Below are 21309 nucleotides of genomic sequence, written 5' to 3' on the forward strand. Positions count from 1 at the left end.
GGAGAAATTGGAGTAACTAATGAACAGCGATGTATGACAAGTTAATCTGCATAGTCAAATGTGGTGTACCACATGGAAAAGTCTGAATCCTTCCCTTAAGCTTTAGAATAGACCTTTGGATATTAACCTTTTCCCTGAAAAGGGAATGAACTTAGGGATTTCTTTTTGTTGTTGTTTGGTTTTTTTTACTACTGCATGGAATGGGCATTGAGCTGGTCAGACCAACCCTATCCCTACTGACCTCTTCCATCTTTTTGAGGAAAGAATTCAAAATGGCCAGTAAGTTAAAACAGTTCAGTGCCTCAGCATTTGCTATAGCTCTGAGTCTGCCAGATGTCTGAGCAGGTACTCCAGTATATTAAGATCTGGTGTTTTAAACTGCTCTACAGATTTAATTTGAAATACATTTCTTCAGCCCTTATCTTGGATTATAAGGACACTACTGATTTGATTATAATCACTGTAAGAGCCCAGTGTGAAAGAAGTACGTATTTCACATACTCCCTAGTGGCCACATCCCTTGGGAAATCACTACGTTAATTTGGGTCTATGCATAAAGAATTTATATCTAGACCAGTTAAACACATACACGCTTTACAGAAACCAATTTCTTCTGCTGACATATTTGAAAAGCCATGAACTCCCTGGATAGAAATAGCGAACTAAGTCTACTAAACAGACCAACAGTTGTACTATATGCTTCTGTCATGTGTGACAAGGAAGGAGAGCTATTCAGATTTTTGTAGTACTATTACATAAAATTACCTCAAATTAAAACACATGCAAGTTTAAGCTATTAATGAGCATACTTTTGAGGAGTCATTTATGCTCCTACTGTAAACAGTATTCTAACACAACATTTAGTACACATCATTGTAAACAGAGGTCAGATCTTACCTCCTCCTGTATCCCACTGGTAGTTGTCAATTTACTTCCATCAGTAACTGTTATAATTATTGCTGGCTCCAGAAAAAAGGGGTTTCGTCCCTAAGGGGAAAAAAGCAATTTCATTTAAAATGCTGTAACAAATTCGCAGGCTTCTGTTCAGTCATTAAACGGCCACTGATAACCTACCGACAAAACAATGGTGCCTGAGGTATTTATTCTCATGTACTATATAGTACAGTGCTATGGGTTTTTGAGTCTTTTTGCAGTTAGGCCATGTAAAGCTACACACTTAATATATCTGTATTCAATAAATGCATACAAAAATATGGCAAAAATGGTTAACATAGGACTTCAAGAACAATGTGTACTGCAGTATTCTGACAAACTAGCAGCTGTTTAGAGGAGCAACTGCCTCTTCAAACCAGACACAATTCCAATTCCCCCTATTCCAGGGTTGATTTTATGTGTGATTTAATTACTGTGTGACCAACTAAAGCGTTTGCATAATACCTCGTGATCATGATCCCCAGGTTAAGAACTAATACTCTATGTATTAAGGAAAACTCTGACATGAATGGTACCAGTTATGTTTTGACCAAGGTGCTTCAACCATGCATGCAAGACTTACTTCAGAAACAAATACTTGAAAAAAAGATAAACTTTCTATATGAATCATTTAAGATAGAAACATATACAAGGTAAGAAATTCTGTGATGGCACCAAGACATTCAACTAGTTCAGCTGTAACAAAAAACTTGGTTTGCTATTGGCACTTCCTTTTCCTACTGCTAGTATGCTAGGAGCCTTCTGTCCCTCCTGAAAAAGAGGATCCCAAAGTAATCCATGCACATGGCAACTCCAAGCCCAGGTAGCACATTCCACTCTAGCTGGGGTTAAAGATGGACTGGATAAAAGCCACCACAAGCTTTGGTTTAGTGGGTCCCACTCTCCTTCTATAGCCAAGTGTAAGGCCTCATTTTTCTTCTTCAGAAAACAATAAAGAAAAATACAACTAGACCCACAGCCTAGTTCTGCTTATAAAGACAAACTATCTCATGAAGGCTGATAATTTACTCTTAAAAATATGGACAGAGAACTAATAGGTTTTAAGACGACCACCTTTTAAGTCCATTTTTTAGAACGCATTTAATATAAAGGATCATCTACTGATTGTGTGCTTAGAACAGAAATACCACCTAACAATTTGAAATATATTTGGTGAGGGGTGTCAAGTTTGAAGTGGCAACACCACATTTACAGTGATCAATTTGCTATATGCCAACAGAAAAATTAAAAAGTTATTTGCTCAGTATTTTCTCAAACCTTAGTGAAAATCCTAAAATTTTCTTTTAAAACAGCATACCACTACTACAGACAAAAAATATGCAAAAATAAAATAAAACAGTGAAGATCAATCTCTCTCACGAAAGCTAAGCTAGTTCATAATCCAATTTAAAGAATTAGTCAAAAGAATTTAAGGACTCTCAAATTACAATCAATTTTAATTAAAATAATTTCCTAAGAATATTTAGCCTTATTTAACTCTGGAGAACAGTTATGGTATGTTATTCTGCCAACTAGTAGTTCACCACAACTGCAAAACATCAGCTGGAAGCTAATTATGTTGCACTGAAATAATATTGAAAGCAGGTTTCTAACTAGAGGAAAAGGATATTGTTCTCATGAATACTGAACACAAAAATATTTTAATCCTATTGCTAATAAATGATTGTAAAAATAAATTGACAATTGATAAAAATAACAAGATTTTAGATTTAGAATGTCATAACCAATACTCTTTAGGTCAATATTCTGGTCCAATTTGAAATGTAAGTATTAAAAATTTAGTCTCTGACAACCCCATTATCCAGATATCCTCATTATCTTAAACACTTTTGTGTACCTCAACTATAAATTTTACCCATCTAAAATTTAAGCCTTAAATTTAAACACTGTGGGCTCAGAATGATTACAAAATTATAAGGAAGGAAACAAGAGATTCTAAGCTTGAGCCCCCTAGGAAAAACGCCTGAGGGAGAAATGACTTCTCAGTCTATCTTTTATAATTTCACAAGCATTTCACCTGTACAATGGATGATCACTGACATGCTAAGTCAAGAATCAACTCATATAGCAACATATTTACAAAAGCAAGAATCTCTTTTTACCAGAACAACATTCATTTGTAGCCAGAGTAACAACTCATTTGAGAATCTCTGTCCCCAAAGACAAAGTAACTCTTATTTCCACATGTATCATCTACAGGATAACAGGAAACACTAGCAGTGCACTGTTGCAGAATACTTCACACCTGTAAGTAATAAGGGAAAGTTTCTCCTTGAAATCTCTTCTTCACTAACTAGATGTGAAAATACAGTAATCTTGAGTTCATCAGCTCATCAATACAGCTATAAATATTATTCTTTCTAGAAAGAATTTATGAAATCAAGTCACAGAGTACACAATTCACCACTGAATTATTTAAAGACAAGTGAACAGAGCTGAGTTCACTTAGCTGCACTTAGGTTCACAGCTCCATGCAATTTAGAAACATGAAATGAGTATCTACATTCCACCTAAAGGAGCAGAAACATAATTAGAATATATCAAGGAAGAATTTCAGATAAAGTGTCTGTTATTGAGGTTTACTATTTTTGACTAAAAATTTCCATGTCATTAATTCTTGAAGAACACCACTGACTCTTCTGACCCTACTCCTCGCCTTAGCTATATGAAGGCATACAAAACCAGTATTAAGTCAGGTATTCCTAAAACAATATAATGTATTTTTCCAAAAAAAAAAAAAAAAAAAAAACCCCACCTCTTATATAAATAAGCTCTCAAAACTCAGAAATGTTTTAGTAAATTTGGCAAAATGAAATTCCAGAAGACTTACACTTACCAATTTTCTAAAATAAATTGCAGCAGCTTTGTCAATTACCATTTCAGAACTTTATTTCAATCTAATCAATTATTTTCTATTGCTCTTCCTTTAGAAATATACTATTAAAATAAAACACCCTCTTATATAAATAAGCTCTCAAAACTCAGAAATGTTTTAGTAAATTTGGCAAAATGAAATTCCAGAAGACTTACACTTACCAATTTTCTAAAATAAATTGCAGCAGCTTTGTCAATTACCATTTCAGAACTTTATTTCAATCTAATCAATTATTTTCTATTGCTCTTCCTTTAGAAATATACTATTAAAATAAAACACTATGAGTTTATACATATTAGAAATATCATATTCTTCAGAATACATAGCAACACCATTGACTGTGAATGCACATGAAATCAATTCGGCACAGCTCAATTATTCTAGTTATGCAGTCAAACAGTGAGTGACAGAGCATACATTACCAGCTCTTTGGCAGCTTACAGGTATGCTGAAATGCACTGGAAATCAGCTCAGCATACCAAGGTGTAAATAATAAGCCTGTTTACAACTTACTCTGACAACTAACTAATCACCATGAGGTTTTGTTCATTTCAAAAGGAAAATAATCCAGCAGCTAATTTTAGTATCATCTTACATTCCCACACAGGAAAGTCAAAGACAGAAAGCGTGAAACCCTGAATTCTTAAAGTAAGTAGGGTAAAGATCAACTCTGCCTCAGTACCAATACCTTGGGAAACATAAGGGCATCTCTCACAATTTAAGCTAGCATTATATAGGCCTATTCTAACAAGCATACAAGCAAAGATACTTCTGTTCTTGTGTTATCTGTTTTCAGGCAGATTATAACCACAGATAGTGGATAAACATTTTAGAGTCTAGAAACTCAACTGCTATATTTAAACTGTGGCAGTCTGAATCCCTATTACTACTCAGGCTACCGTAAATTGAAAAGTATTTTCAAGTTTTATTTTAAACTCTTATTTTTAAATAGATTTGCTTATTAAAAAGTATTTTGGAAAAACTAAATATTACTTATTTTTCTAGCTGAAAATTCAGTGGCAACTAGCTCCTACAGGGACTTCAGCTAATTGCATCATGTAGGCAAATTGGCTCATTTGGTATCCTTTTCAGTCCAAATAGCTGCTAGAGTCATCTGACTGCAAATTCTTTTCCATAATACACTTTTCCTTCTGAAGGTCCCTAGCAGTGGAAAAAAAAAGTACCAAGGAAGAAGCACCTAAGGTTTTAATGGCTGATCATCCTTTTCAACTACAAAGTATTGCAACGTGGTACAAGAGGGTTTTTTCATTCACCTACAAACTGCATTTTCAAGGGCAGATATGCACCAAGGAGACAAAAAAACCCACACACCTCTTTTTGGAAGAAAGTTATTTAAAAATCAGCATCAATGCCAGGGCAATCTTGCAAGCTTGCTAGGCTAAAATGGAATAAGCAAGAGATTCAAAGCCTTAAAACTAACTTATCTGTTACACAACACACATTCTTTTGAACAATTTGACAGCTTCACGACTAGTTGTTCCAAATCACAAAGCAACTCGTTACATTGGTTGCCATTTCTTCAGTCTCCAGCTGAAGTAATTCTGTGCTCAGATAATACAGAACAAATACAGAGCTGTGAGCACCACTGAGCTCCGCACCACTCACACAGGGTCACAAGTAAGAGGCACAGCCAGCCCACCCCAGCTTGCGTGATGTTCTGAGAGGGAGCCTCAGATCGAGCCAGAAGTGTATCAAATTATCAAGACACATTATTGTCTGGTTAAGACTCTCAAAACTAAGAATTCACTTTCATAGACAAGTAAGCTTAGCAACCAGTTTCAGCATGACTGATTAATACATTCATGGATTTTTTTTTTCTTCTTCAAAGTGTACAAGTAAAGCAATTCAAGAGCTATTGTGACCTTTAGATGTGCAAGTATACAATATTACACATGCAGTAAGAGAAAATTGATTTAAGACTACTGTTATCTCAATGCACACATTTAAATATTAATTTCAGTCTCAGAAGTGTTGAGAAACTTAAATAGCTGAGGTAGAAACATGACCAAAAAAAGGCCAAGTCAGAGACTAAAAAAGACATGTTCAACAAGCAACTACTATAAAAAGAAGTAAGTATTTAGTAGCATGAAAGCTTCATGCCCAAGAAAGGCTGGAAGTTGAAAATAAATGTAAACTGAAATAAAGTGCATATTTTTAACAGAACACATTACTAATCACTGGACGAAAACTCATTTTCAGATCACGATCAAATGTCTAAAAGGTACACTTTCATTTCAGTAAATCACAAAATTTAACAGAAGTTGTACTGCACAACCATCATACATTATGTTATCTCAGCAGAGCCTTTTTATTTTCAGAAGTATCAGCCCTAACTGCCAGTAAATTTAGTCATCTGACCAGGAAATACAGAAGTGCACTATCAGTTTTTTCGATTCAATCAGTTTTTTTAGAATTTAAAAGGTCAAGATTCTCATAAATGCTCATAAGAATCTGTGAACAACCATTGTTCAAAAACAATAGTTTAAAATTAAATCTAGAAGTCAGAATGATGGCAAAATTATTAGCTTTAAAGCTGCTTTTTTAAACTGATAACAGATTAAAAAATACCAAAACACTGAGCTTGAATTTCAATAAACTAAAACAGATGGTCCAAATCCATCATAGTTTTCACTTTTTATATCTTAGGAGCTTCAGTTACGCTTTAGCAAAATCATGAAATGTCTAAAACATTAATTTAACATTAATTAGAGACTTTCCCCTTCATTGCTCAAGGCAGAACACTATCAGTCAAGTACACAGAGGTATTCAACAGCTGCTTTACGCTCTGATAGTCAGCTACATAGGAACTGTAGCATCTTGTGCAACTTCTTACTTGTCCCACTCACGTTTTCAGCAACTTTGACTATTTTCTATTATCCCTGCAGAACCAATCAATATAGTTGTGAAGACCTATAGAATCAACTGTATTTTATGCATTCACACAATTGTTTCCCAAGTCACAAACATAGTTGAATACACTGACATCATAGTAGTATTTTAGTGAATTCATAACTGGCAATATAACTCTCCACAAAAACTACTTTGCCCTTAAGATTTTTTCAAATGTATGTAGACATGCACCATAACCATGCATATATACGTACACACTATAGTACTCAGGAATGAATAAGCTTTCTGCTTCAGTAGATTAGTAAATTCTTTCCTACTACTTGATAAGAAGCAAAATGGCTTTAAATGGAAGCTTTTCCAGATGAAGCTATACTGCGTATCACCTAACTAATACTTAGCACAAACACATTATGAAAGTCCATGATCTATCAGAACGCAAGGAATAATATGCTGGGGGGAAAAATGAGCAAGAAGGGCAGTCGGATTCTACCACAACATTAGCTTTGATAAATCTGACTTCTCACAGGATATGCCACAAGAGCTCCATGATTCTGTGGCCAGACTGAAAAGCACAGCACCTCTGAACTGCATCATGGTGTTACCTAAGTGACTGAGCCTGCATGATAAAAACAGCTTTGAAACCATATTTAAGTTTGTTATGGCTGGGGGGGGGGGGGGAAAAAACCCACACAAAAAAAACCACAAAAACGAAAGACACAGCACCTCTGAACTGCATCATGGTGTTACCTAAGTGACTGAGCCTGCATGATAAAAACAGCTTTGAAACCATATTTAAGTTTGTTATGGCTGTTTTAGAATAGAAACTGACCCCACACCCCACAAACACTTAAGTGTCAGAGAGACTTCTGTGATTTCAGGCTGAAGGCTGAATGGCTGAAGAATATACTGGAACATGATTCTGTGGCCAGACTGAAAAGCACAGCACCTCTGAACTGCATCATGGTGTTACCTAAGTGACTGAGCCTGCATGATAAAAACAGCTTTGAAACCATATTTAAGTTTGTTATGGCTGTTTTAGAATAGAAACTGACCCCACAAACAGGAACCACTTAAGTGTCAGAGAGACTTCTGTGATTTCAGGCTGAATGAGGAAGAGCTGAAGAACATACTGGAATTCTGTACGGGATTAAGATCTCTGACAAGCCAGGCTTCGTGCACAAAGAAAGTTGCTGACTCGTCTCTGTTTTGCTGTCTAAGATTTTGATATATTCCCTTGGTGCTGTTGATTATTCAATAGATAATGCAGTTTTGCAGCAGTAGCAATTCTGTCTTACTAGTAGATGATCTGATATTTGTACAGCGGATGTATTTCAAGATCACTTTCAGAAGCCTCAGAAGAAAGTTCAATGAAAGCTACACTAACCACTGAGTTTTACACAGGATATAAGTGTTTTGAAGTCTGTTATGAAGTTTTCAAGTGATAAAAGAAATTTTAATATAAAACAGAAATCTCCCTTGATGCCTGGTTAATGGCAAAGACAGACGCCAGATCGGTATATCATGAAACAACCTTATGAAACACTATTCCAGGAATTACATGACCACCAAGAAAAAATGCCCAGTGTTTTTCTGAAAGGGCTGCAGGACAGCAGGAGGATTCTTACCATTAGCTCTAGTCCACAAACATCTGCAGCACGGACATACATTCTCTGTCATAACACTGAAACCTTTTAGCTCTCCCTGCAGTATCCAAGATGGGAGGACTTATGCTCTACCTCCCCTTCACGCTAGGCAGCTGGGAATACTACCTCACCCTCAAAGACAGGTTTTAGGAAGAACACAAGTAAATTAATCACCCACTAAAGGTAATTTGAGAGAGCCCCTTACTACACCCAAAAGAAGAGAGCTCCATATCTTGAAGGGAAGTGACTACTATCAGAAATGCAGATGATAGTAGCAGGTTTTAGAAGCTTAAAGTGTAGTCCTCCATAGTCCCAAGAACCATAAAGATCTAGTTACTCTGTATATGAAACAATATACACACACGGGATAGGTAAAAACACCAAATCTCTTTGACTGAGGGATGAGGGAAAGAAACAGGTTTGACAAATGCTGAAGGAGTCTTGACTGAGCCCATGACAATAACTATGCACTATGAAAACACCAACTCTCAACACCACCACTGACTCTCATAAATCAGGACTCACATGGTTTTCATTGTCGTTTTACCCCCATAAAAGGGACTTTTATAAATTGACGTTTGGCCAAAATAGCGTATCAGAGAGTACCTCACCTACATAAACTTGTATTTTCACTTTGTAATTGGAAAACTAGCCAGCAGAGGGGGCACAAGTTAATAACATCTATCCTTGTATGAGGTGATGGAGTAACAAGATAAACATGAGGCACACTCTGTTTGAATACTATCTCAGAATACATACAAATAGGTAAACACTTCTTTTCTAAAACTGTGTACACCTAAAAAACCCTAAATGATTGTATAAGTACAAATAAGAAGTAATCAGTCACTGAGCCTTAATCTCTTGATCTAACTCCATATTTAATCCAACAGTTAGTTCATGGTTTCTGACATCAGGGACAGCACATACTATCATCCCACTTCTCCCCTTTTTTGCTGCTGATTGCCCATCTTTTGGAAGGCTCAGCCACAAACATTCAACTGTATTCCACACACACACACTCCCTTTCCTTTTGAAGCTAAAAGATAGAATACTATCTCAAATGATTTTACCTTTTGGAAAAGACCTTAAAAACAGAGTTTTAAGAAAGTCTACTAGAATTTATCAAGGTCTGAACTCATGCTTCCATTACCTCACCCCAAGGAAATGGAAAATGCTGTTCAAGCAGTCATGATTTCTCCTGCACTCATTCACACTCTGAAAGTCAGGATATCAATGGCAACGATTTTGCAGTAAGGATGGCTACCACAAAAGACCTTTCCTCCATGAGGTGACGAGCTTCCAAAACCTAAATTCAGCCATGTACAGCTGTCCTTCGCTATAGGCTACAGCAAGGTTATTATAGGCAAAGCAATTTTTCATGTCCTAGACAATTCTTTAGTTAACTACATTACAAATACTTAAGAGTTACTCCGATGCCCAAGACATGCACTAATCACAGTTTCTTATTTGGAATGTCTATGGAGAATTACAAGGCAGTTACATGGCTTTTGCTTCATCCCTTACTGGCGCTACAGATTAGCAGTAGATAAAATGATTTTTGCACACACAGTTACGACATTGATTCGGTGGTACGACTGAAGCTTTCTGTATTTCGGGTGACTGGAACAAATAAGTTGCAGGTTCAAAAAAAAAAAAAAAAGAAACAGTTAGCAAAAGGTTTTCAAAGCAGAACACAAATGCAAAAGCAGACTTTTCCTAAAGCCGGGCGAGAAATTAAACTCCTCAGCACACCAGTTACAGAATATATGAACGAAGGGAGCATTCTTGAAACAACTGCTATGTCCATAACATAGGCTACAAAAGTTCCACTTAAGAAAAGGAAATTTAAGGTATCTAGGAAAATAAATGGGATGAAAAAGTCATTTGTTCTTTGGTATTTGCTCCTAAGCATTTTTTAAAAAAATCTTTTTAAAAAATAACCATTTATGGCTTCAATTAACTACTGAAGCTCCAAACATATGTCTTCTCATACTTTTCCTTCCCAGCCTGGAGGCCCTACAACAAAAATCAAAGATGTAGTCAGATATCACTTACTATAATTAAAAATACTAGAGACAAAACAGCTACTGAATTGCTTAAGAAAAGAGACACCAAACCCTTTGTCCAAAAAAAAAAAACAAACCAAAACCACAGAAATATATTTAAGCATATCAGCTGCTTGCTTTGCCTGAGCTTGCAAGTTTGAGTTCTATAGGCAATGATTTCATTGCATATCCATCTTCAAACGTGCAACAAAAAAATTCTCTGTGCTTAATATCATTTTTATAGATGTTCATAACTTTACACGTTCTGAGTTCCCATGTCTGGCACTAAATGTACTGCTTAAAGACTATTTAATTGTGCAACTTCAGTCATTTTGGAATTCTACTCAAAAAGTTTGTGTTAAGAACAAAACCAAAACTGACAGCAAGAAAACCAAAAAAGCAACCCAAAGCATCCTGAAAAGGAGATTCAATGCAAGAGATGATCATTTTGGAATATAAAATCTCCATATTGATTAGTGCACATGTGAAAACAGAAGGGATGTTTGTCAAGGAAGCATTTTTAGACTATGTTCATATTGAACAATAAAGGAATGATGAATACATGGTAGGATTTACTAAGACATCAAACTTAAAATCCCAAGATACACTGATGTCTTCATGTGCCTAAATCACAGAATTCCCAACATTACTAAGTTACAGAGTTTCAAAAATGCCAGTTTAGTATAAAGGTTTGTCCTGTTTCTTTCATGTAAGAACAAATTTAATTGAGTTCTAAATAACATATTATATAAGTGATAACTTCTTGATTAACTTCTAAGTGCTCCAATTTAGATGAGGTCCTTGATAAGTTTCAAAAACAATTCAGTCCTTGAATGTTTCACAATTTATGACAATTACTTATTATGTGACATTCTCAAAAAAAACCCCAACCCATAGAATGGACTTCATATATTGTGAATTCTTCCAGCAACTGAACAGTGAAGAACAGCATTGAAATGAAGAACAAAAAGCCACTAACATTTGAAACATGTAAGCACTGATGTGACAGATATATGATAATCGCAAAAAGGGAAGAATTTTCACTTTTCCTTACATTAAATTAATTGAAATATATAAGCAGCAAAGCAACTGTGATCACAACTTGTACCTTATTTTTAAGGTAATGGAAACTGTCCCTTAAAAAAAGATGCATCTTATCAGTTAGTTACAGATTAGTAAATGAATCACTACTGGAATCATCTGAAATTGGATAAATCAACCAACAAATCCCAGTAGTTTCCAAAGTTATTTGACTGAATATAGTAAATGCAAGCTGCTAAAAATAGGTTATATTTGAGCTTTTATAAACTTAAAAAAAAGCTAAAATAATGATCCATACCAAACATAACTTTAAAGTCAGCCCCAAAGAATCCAGGTTGAAAGATGATTTTGGTCATATTTCCTAAAAATATTTCTGAATGTTTTATTCCAAAAATAATTGACCTTGTCAAGCCCTGGATCAAGTCCCTAATTACTGCAGCCTTTCTGCTTCACAGTAATGACTTTACATAGCTGGCCCTGGCTCAGTCAGTGCAACTCACAGTGCTAAGCCAGGCCTCTGTCCTCCATATACTGGAGAAGGGTAATGAATTTCACAGTTGCCAGCACACTGAGTAGGGAAAACACCAAAAAAAAAACCAAAACCACAAGGGGAAAAAGCCAAAGAGAGAGTTGTATACAAAATTCTCCCTACCTTTTTGGGGGTTATCAATCCAGAGTACTGACAAGCTGACTGAAAGTAGCTTATTGATTCATGAACATAAGGCAATTCTTCTGAATAACTGCCCCAAGACTCCCCCACAACTCTCTCCCAGAGTTTATCACCACTACAGCAGGAGCAACTTAGCTGTTTTAAAACAGATTCTGGACCACTATAGTTCGCGGTCCAGCTTATTAAGGATCTGAATCAATCACTGATTTATTTTACTACACGAAGTCACACTCACAACTTGCTTCAAGTTTGGCACAACTATGAGCACGAGAGGCCATAAATCCAGGAGTAGAGCAGGCAGCTAGGCTGGATATGTCTTACATATAGTGATGCATACAATCAAGTCAGCATTCTGGGATTCAAAGCCCCAGGGCGGGGCATGCTGATGGAAGAAAGAGATGACAACTTGTCGCTCATATTCTGTATGCTAAGCATTAAAAAAGAATGTCAGTGCCCTAAATTGATTCCAACGACAAATATTCTGGATTTGTTCAATGTAACTTTGTGGCTCAAGGAGACATTGACAAAATGCACAGTGTATTCAGGTAATTTATCCTCAAACGTGATTATTGGATGAAATCAGGTTAATACCCTGCTCTCCACAAGCAGCAGCAGTTACATGTAGATAGAAAAAAAACCCTATAAATTAAAGGAAAAGGGAGTGGCCACACTGAGCAGACACCAAATGTCATTATTCACATTAAAGTTTCCTGGCCAAGTCAATAACAGGACATTAAGCATTATTTTCAATACGTACATCCCTGAATCACTGTCAAAACCCCATACGAGAGACCTCATCTGCGCTGCAGTTCCTGCTACATCAGTCTTCTAAAAGACCTCCGATGTTAAAGCCATGGAACCATGTTAGATACAATCAACACTTATTTATCTGCTATTCTAGTTATCTACCACTGCAGTGCTGCAAGATCCACACTTACCACCCATATTAGAATAACTAGAGTAGGATCAGATTTTGATAACTCCTCTTGTCCTCTCATAAAACCGTAAGTCTTATCTATTCAGTGTCCCAATCAATCATAGTCATTCAAGGTTCCTGACTAAGGTTATCATATCTTGCAGCCAGCAACTTCTTACCTGTCTATTTTAATTCAGCTGTAGGCACTAACCTCGTTTCCCCACTGGAAAAATTTAGGCTTAAATCTATAGTGGAGTGTAGATTTATGTATGCTAGGGCAAATCAATTAACTGAGGTAGAGACACTATCTCTAGAATGAAAACAACAGGTGCTTAGATAACAGATATTTTCTTTCTCATTAATGTAAGACTGAAATTGCCTATACAATACATTTTTTTAAAATCTAGTCCATTAGGGGCCAACTTTACGGTTCCAGAGAGATTAAATACATCCCTTCCATCTTTTTTTTTTAATAAAATACACAGACAATAACAAAGAACCTGAAATCCTGTTTGTTGTCAAAATTCAGAATTATAATAGTAAAAATATGCTGATACATAGAAGATACCTCATGAACATGTGATATCTTTTGTAGACATCACAGAAATATACTACAGGATCATCAAATTTTTTACGGCTTACAGGCTAGGCCACTTTAAAAAAACCCCAAGGATCTTTAAATACATATAAAAGTTTTCTCCTAAATACACATATAACCATTATCTCCTATCTGCAGTATTAGTTTCTCTTTAAATGAGACTGGTCTACACTTTGGACAAGTAAAATTAGCACCATAATCACGCAATGCAAACTGTATGTTTGATAAGAGTTCTGTATTAGCTAGATACTAACACTCACAAATTATATGAAATTCCAATCCGCTGTATAAACAACAGGTGAAAACAACTTGAAAAAAGGGCCAGACAATATGATGCTAAAAATCACAACATGAAGTGGAAACATTAATATGTTCAAGTGCGAGATGCAGATACGGCAATATTCTATGAACTAAAAGACTCACTATGTTGTTAAAAGATACAGAATGTACTACAAGAAAAAAGCAACAGCAAGCAAGACTCAAACAACACAAGCCTCAGTTAAATTAAAATTCAGACACACACACAAATAACAGCTCTTCCCTTCAAGCTTCAGAGATATGGACTGTCTACAACAGAAATCCAAGACTGAATGTAACTAGTCAATAAGAAAAGTGAAAACAAGCTTAAAGAGAATAAACATAACGATGGAGACACTGGGGAAAAAAATAAATACCTGTGCTTCACAAGATAACCAAACTCCTGGCTCTATATCTACATGTATTTGCTTTGCCTCCCTGACAACTGGCTGTGATGAAGTGCAAATACATTTCAAAAAGACAAGAATACTTCCAACTAAGGGACATGTACCTTTAAGCACCCAAATAAGAAAGCTAGTATATCCAAGGAGTCTATAATGACTTGTTCAAATAAACTGTTCCAGATAGAAAGTTAGGCCAAGAGATAAAATTTTGGTACTCCTAACTGTTCTCAGACTTTGATGACTTTTTAGTGAATCCAAAAATATCAGCCAGAGACAGACATCTGTATCATCTGCTTAAGCTTTGGCAGCACGACTGTGCTCACCTGACTTCTAAAAATCAAAGCCACAACGAACATGTTATGGCACTGCCCACTGCCCCTTCCAAATCAAATTTCTTGAAATACTGAGCACTTAAAGATTCAAAGTGGTCAAAGCATATTTGATATTCAGAACACAAGGAAGTATCTCGCATCTTTCTGCTAGTGAAACAGATTGATGAGATCATTTTCATCAGAAAAAATACTTTGTGTAAGCTTGTTTTAACTTTTAAATTCTTCTTTAAAAATATACTGGATTAGAACTTGACAAGTGATTTTAAGAACACTTAAGTCTGATGTGATTATTATTATTATTGAGACTTGCAGTGAACTTTGTTGCTCTGGGAAGGCTGAAAGGCATACAGTTCCACCTCACAATGTGAAAAAACACCTGCAACAATGCCTGCCGTAGCTCTCATTAAAGGATACTATAAAACAAAACTAACTAAAAACTACAAACGTTTCCAGAGCGGACAAGATGGCATGCTTAAAGGTTACAGCCTAAAAACTATAAATTGGAAGCAATATGCTTAATTTCATCATGTAGGAGGTGAGAAAGATTGACTTTCACCAGCGCTTCACATATAGATCTCTGACATTAACAGGCATATAGGTTTACGTTAAAACCATTTCTATTCCACAGAAAACAGGAGACTACAAGAAATCCTCTCTTAAATGTATTTCTGCCATTACCATGCTTAAGCTTGCTATGCTGTTTTCTACTTTCTGAAATTCTCCCGTTTGGTTTTGTCGGGGAAGGGGGGAAAAAAGAGAATGGGAGAGCCGCTCTAGAAGTGCAAACCTCTGCCTCTACCAACATGAGAAGCAAACTGCCTGTGCAACCGTGCCAGCAGGACAAAGCAGGAAATGCTAACCTAAACTTTGGTTCCAAATTTGGATGCACACTCAACACAGGCCATTCCAGTGCAGTGTTTATGACCCCAGAATGCCAAGACAAAAGTCATGCTTGAACGATTTTGACTTCTGAAAGCAAGGAAACGCAGTAACAATCCTCAAAAAACAATTGGAAAATAAAACTGCTCAACAATTTAAAGAAAACAGAACGTATCACTGCAAAAGCATAATGTATGCCATGTTAGGGGACAATATTTCATATGTGTGATTGTTGCGGGTTTTTTTAAGCTCAGCAGATCTTAGGCACAGATAAGCACATAAGTAAAGAGTCAGTCTACAACGTGTGACTTAAAAACAAAGCCGACTTGTACCTACAAGCACAATTAGACTTGATCTCCTAGGTAAGCTATTTACATGTATTTGGAATACTATAGTATTTAAGCCATTATGGCAAAACATGTTGATCTCTAGAGACCAACAATAAGTTTTACTGTGTGAACACATCAGCAATACCGCTACTGTAGCTACAAATGGGTCTAACCATATATTTAGAAAGAACTATAAAGTAGCAGTTAACCTAAGATTGGATTGTTTGATGGTCATAGATGGTATGAATAAAACCCTTGGAAAAAAAACTGTGGTGTTTAAAAACAATGCCATTCCATGCAGGACACCTTCTAACTTCCAGAGCAGAAATAGGTCTTTCCAGCCCCTAGCACATTTTTAAGTTCCCAAAATTTTCTTAATCAGTTGAATTCCATGTGGATTTTAGTTTGATTTAAAATTTCTTAGTTATGCTTTTCTACACAAGTGAAATGCACTGCAGAAAAAAGGCTTTCACCAAGACTGCGCACAGCCTGGTAAGTCATCAAAATAGTGTTTCTTGTATCAGTCTAAATCCAGACAGCACCTTATTCATCACTGTGAATGAAAAATACCTATCCCAAGTCCACTTGGATTATAGAAGCATTATAGTTGGCTTTTCTGTTTCAAAACAACTAAGTTAGCATGTGCTTTTGTTATATCGAATTTGTTTAAAAGTCAAACTCATCTCTAAGCCAGTTTCACCACATCAGTAATAATTATGATGCTGAAGAATACGTGTGAGATACTCTAGTGAGATAAAAAGATCATAAAAAGCTTATGTTATTAAAAAGCACTATTTCTAGCCGCAATATTAAAATGAAATTTCACCCTGAAAAATTTGGAAAAATACCTTGTGATACATCAACTCAACCACTTAGAAATCCACTCAGATAAGTACATTTTATCCTCTCAAACCTCATTCTGTGCAATACTGCTGAAGAAAATACTAAGAGACCTTCATTACACAAGTAACAATAGGCAAGGTGAAACACATCGGGTATCAGAGAATCAGAGCTCTGGCAATTTCAGACATCCATCAGATTCAAATTTTGGTAGTGCTGTTGTTGGTCTTTTGCATGTGAGTATCAAAACACCATTGGTACACATTTTACCTACCTTAGATTCAGAAATCAGTCTTAGAAACTTCACTACAAACTGCAAATAATTTAAGTACATAAATGGTTCAATTCAACCATTTGTTTACATTTTTGCTGTATTATAATAGCTACATTTTTCATATTTTCTGTTTCCACATTTTTCTTGTCTTCTGTTTCCACAGAAAGAGAAACACATCTATTAGTATTTAACCCTTCCATCAACTGTAAACAAGCTGCATGTTTGCCTCACTCATAACTATCCCATTAAATTGTGACTACACATGTACTGCTGAACAAGCCACAGCTGTAAGATTTAGGAGCGTATTCCAAGAGGACAGAAAAACTGCTAGTAAAAGGCTTGGTATTTCAGACTATCTGAAACAATGGAGAAGCCCAACTGGGGAAAATACGACAAAGAGAAGTCAATTAGCTAAGTGCAAACTGGGCTAATGAAGTACAATGTTTTCCATGATATGACAGTGAGCCCTTACTGAACTTAATGTGTTTAAATTGCTTTCTACCTGAAGACATCCAAATCCTGTATTTTTTCCTAAGCATTCTATAAAAATGCAGAACGTGAAGAGGACCACTATTTTTAGTGAACACTAAAAGCTGACACCCTATTTGAAGGTTCATCCTTGTGCTATCATAATCAGCACAAAGCATACTAGGGGGGGAAAAACTGTAACTATTATTGGACTCAAGCAACGTAACACAGAATTTATCAATCTGAAAGTGCTTTAAAAATTAAAGAAACAGTAAACTTAACTATGTGTACTTTCCAAAACCCTTTGTTGTTGACAAAAACCTTCACAAAAATGTGGATCTAACAACCCTAGGTAAGACAAAGGGTTTATAAAGCCATACTATAGCATTAATATCAGAAACAGCTTATGAAAAATTCTTCCAGGTTCTTGATAAACTGTGTTGTCAGTGTCCCTTTAAGATCTGAATGTGAGATACTGTGATCAGCTAATACAGCTGTACACTTGGTAACTCAATCTTCACGAGCAACTGAGTCAGTAGTTATTTACTGAAAAAGTAATATGATAAATACTCATTAAAAATCCGAACATTAACGTTGCAAGAAAATATGAAGCAGGAGATTTTCCTCAATTTCAGAATGACCGTTCAGCCATCACTCTTGTTCAGGAAGTCAGCTGATGGAGAACTCTGGTCTACTTTGAAAGAAATCAAGTATAGTGAGTCACACTGCCGTTTAAACAATCAGTTCATACTCAGCCAGGGGACAAGATATTACGCCGTTGGATGACACAACCAGACAGTCCCATCAAGCTTGTATCATGTCTTGTCATTTGTACGTATAGTAAAAATCTGTTTTGCAATTCATACATGTGAAACAAGTGGATCTTCGCAAATATCTTAGAAGCTTGTCAATACACCAGAAAAACGAAGTGTGATAGTCAAAAGATATTAAGCCAGAGAAATTTTCCAGAGAAAAGCTTAATAAGTTTAGATTTATTACTTCACGTAATACCACACCTAAGGTCATCTAAATGCTGCATTTTCATAAAATTATCTTCTCCTCCCACTCTAAGATAATCACTCTTCATACATCTGTCTGCTATATATAAGTAAACTACTCAAATATTTTATGGTCTTAATATTTGTAACTGCTTTGAAAAAAAGTGAATCAGCACTTTATATTCTGAGTGAAAACTATTTCAAATGCAACTGAGCATTCTGATCACTTTTATTATCCTGAATTTGTAAGTTTCTCATACCGTGTACATTTAAATACCCATTTATCTTGAGCAAATTTTAGGTAGTAGACATGAATAGGAAGTTGACAGGCTAACATGACGTAGTGCTCAAAGGCCAATGTGAAGTTGAGGAAAGTAACTGCCCTGGATCTCATCCTGTGAGCGCTGAAGGACCAGGTAAGCGCTCCAGAATTTGATCTGATTTATGAAAAAACGCTACTTTGATTAGTAGAGCCAAAATGGGAACTCGTGACTTCAGCAGCAGATGACCCAGCACTTGCAATATATTCATCTATTTTTGCAGACACTAAAAAGAGTTAGAATTTCTATTTAGTCACCTGACTGTACATGTGAACACCTCTTCAACAGCCAGCTCCACGTGTGGAACAGAGAAAAAAACATGCATAAGCAAGGATGGGTTCAAGCCCAGATAGACACTTGTAATCAAAACATATCAAAGAAAAAGTCATTGCTCCACAGACAAAGAGCAGCTATTTGCAGTAATGAACGCAACTAGTGAGTCAAAACAGTCATAACTCAACTGCCCACTTCATTGAGTAGTTGAGCACAGCTGGTTCACTTACAGCAAATTATTTGACATGGGTTTAATTAGAGTGTTATAATTATCAGTAGCAATGGGAAAGAGCAAGTATTTTGTGTGTGCGCCTACAGTGGTAAGTGTTCAACAAAGCTTCGTATAGCTCATGTAACTAAACAAAAACATCAGAAAATGGGAACAATTAGCCCACAGATGTATAAGAGGACAGCAGATGGTAATAGACAAAAAAATAACCACGTGTGGAACTAGCACTTTTTGTTTGTTTGTTTGATCACTAAACTGGTATTTTAAAAACGTTTAGGCTCACTTGATCACCTAGTGGTAAAGCCATACAATGCAACATGAGAGAGAAATTTCCTTCCCAGACAAACATGGCATGTTATCACATAGACTCTGCTTAGACTGGAAAGGGGAGGGAGAGAAAGGAGACTTACTTTCACAACCACATTCCCATGTTAAATACCAAGAGCAGTAACTAATCCTCAGATAGTAGAGGGAGCATTACATGAGAACAACAAACGAAAAGGGGAGAATCAATTTAGTACATCCCAAGTGAAAAATACACGATATACTTTGCCCAATACTAGAAATGTCCTTTATGCGAAACAAATCCAGGATTTGATCCAGTGCCAGAAAGAACCGGGTACGCTTCCTAAAGCACGTTTAACCTAGAGTTACTGTCTTTTAGCAACTCATACTACTGAGCAAGAGAATGCTGGCCCATCCCAAAAAGACCTGCTTTAAAGGGACAGCTGCAATACAGACATTAGAAAAGCACAGCTTCTCAAGGCTCTGATACAACAGACAGGTTTATAAAAATACAGGTATGCAGAGAAAAGTTGTAGTAAACTCATTGGAAAGAAGGGGATTTGGAGAAGTTGTGCTCCATTCAGTACTTTTGGACATGCAGTGTTGTTAGAAAAATGGCTCATCTCCCAAACTGTACTTAATTGATTATACAGCACTGTATAGAGAAAGCAAAGTTTTCATGACCCCACCAGTCTCACCAGCTAAGGTTCTGAAACATAGACGATACAAAAAAAAGACAAAGTTTAACTGAGAAGGTCAGCTTGGAGGCTACATCAGAGTTTAAAAACTGAGGAATAACTGAAGTTAAAAAAAAAAAGTTGGGTACCAAACTATAGTCAGCAACTGCATTTCTTCAAACTACCTGAGCTCTGCTTACTTTTGAAGAAGGCCCCATATTGAGTATTTCATGAAGATGCCACTTTGGACAACTAGCTAATTGTTATCTCTGGGAAGTTTGTGTTTTACAATTTTTCCGCCTATTAATAGTCAACCTACCTGCCCATAGTTGTCTATGCCAGTTACTAATCTATTTAAGTTTAATAAATCAAAAGCTGTCCTTAGGGACTGGCCAAGAGTCGTAAGTCCTTCAGCTTGAAGGTTTTTCAGTTCATTCATAAACGTTGCATGGTTTTCCTTCCAGCCAGCCTGAAAAGAGAAACGTGAGAAGACTTATTCTCCAGATACGAGCTTTGCTTTCCTGTTAAGCTACAGAGTGTCTTCCTTGCTGCATGCAGCTCACTACAAATGCTAACAAAACACCTTGGAAGTTACTAATATCTAGTGTCGTTCCATAAAGCCCAAAAATATGTACTCCTCTTAAACCTCAGAGCTCCCCATCTATTAAATGAAGATTTTTGATTTGTTCCACAGGACGAATTTCTGTGAAGTCACCGATGCACAAGCCTCACAGCTATTGACACCGCTCTCCCACAGCCCTTTCCAGATGGAAGCCGACTGCACTCTGAAGCAACCTCCAACAGGTTCACCGTCCTGTGTCATGTGGACCCACCGCCCCCTTGCCCCGCGGTACGCCTCCCCCCGCGCTGGCGGGGGTGAGGGAAGTCCCGTCCCTTTCCGAGTCCGGACTCTCCGGGCTGAAGTCGGTCCTTCCCCCGCTCGCCCCTTCCAAGCTGAACTCTCCTTGGAGTTGCTGTCACTTCTCCCAACTTGAATAAATATCCCCCACAGTTCATTGCTGCTCACACACACCACACAGGGAAAAAATGTCGGCCATGTTGATGTCAGCGCTGCTGCCGCCGCCGCCGCC

General features: G+C 36.6%; 1 protein-coding gene across 1 annotated transcript in view; it reads right to left on the reverse strand.

The window, feature by feature from the left end:
• The window catches only part of INTS6 (integrator complex subunit 6), a 45917-nt gene extending 25224 nt beyond the window's left edge, over positions 1–20693 (reverse strand). Inside the window, exons 1-2 of the mRNA XM_009290150.2 lie at positions 20538–20693; positions 898–987 (exon numbers count right to left, since the gene is read on the reverse strand). Of these exons, the coding sequence (XP_009288425.1) occupies positions 898–987; positions 20538–20657 (210 nt within the window). The 5' untranslated portion in view covers positions 20658–20693. The remainder of the gene's footprint in view (positions 1–897; positions 988–20537) is intronic.
• Positions 20694–21309: the final 616 nt, after the last annotated feature.

The sequence above is a fragment of the Aptenodytes forsteri genome, unplaced genomic scaffold (genome assembly GCF_000699145.1).
Source record: "Aptenodytes forsteri isolate BGI_AS27 unplaced genomic scaffold, ASM69914v1 Scaffold155, whole genome shotgun sequence".
In the NCBI taxonomy this organism is placed as follows: domain Eukaryota; kingdom Metazoa; phylum Chordata; class Aves; order Sphenisciformes; family Spheniscidae; genus Aptenodytes; species Aptenodytes forsteri.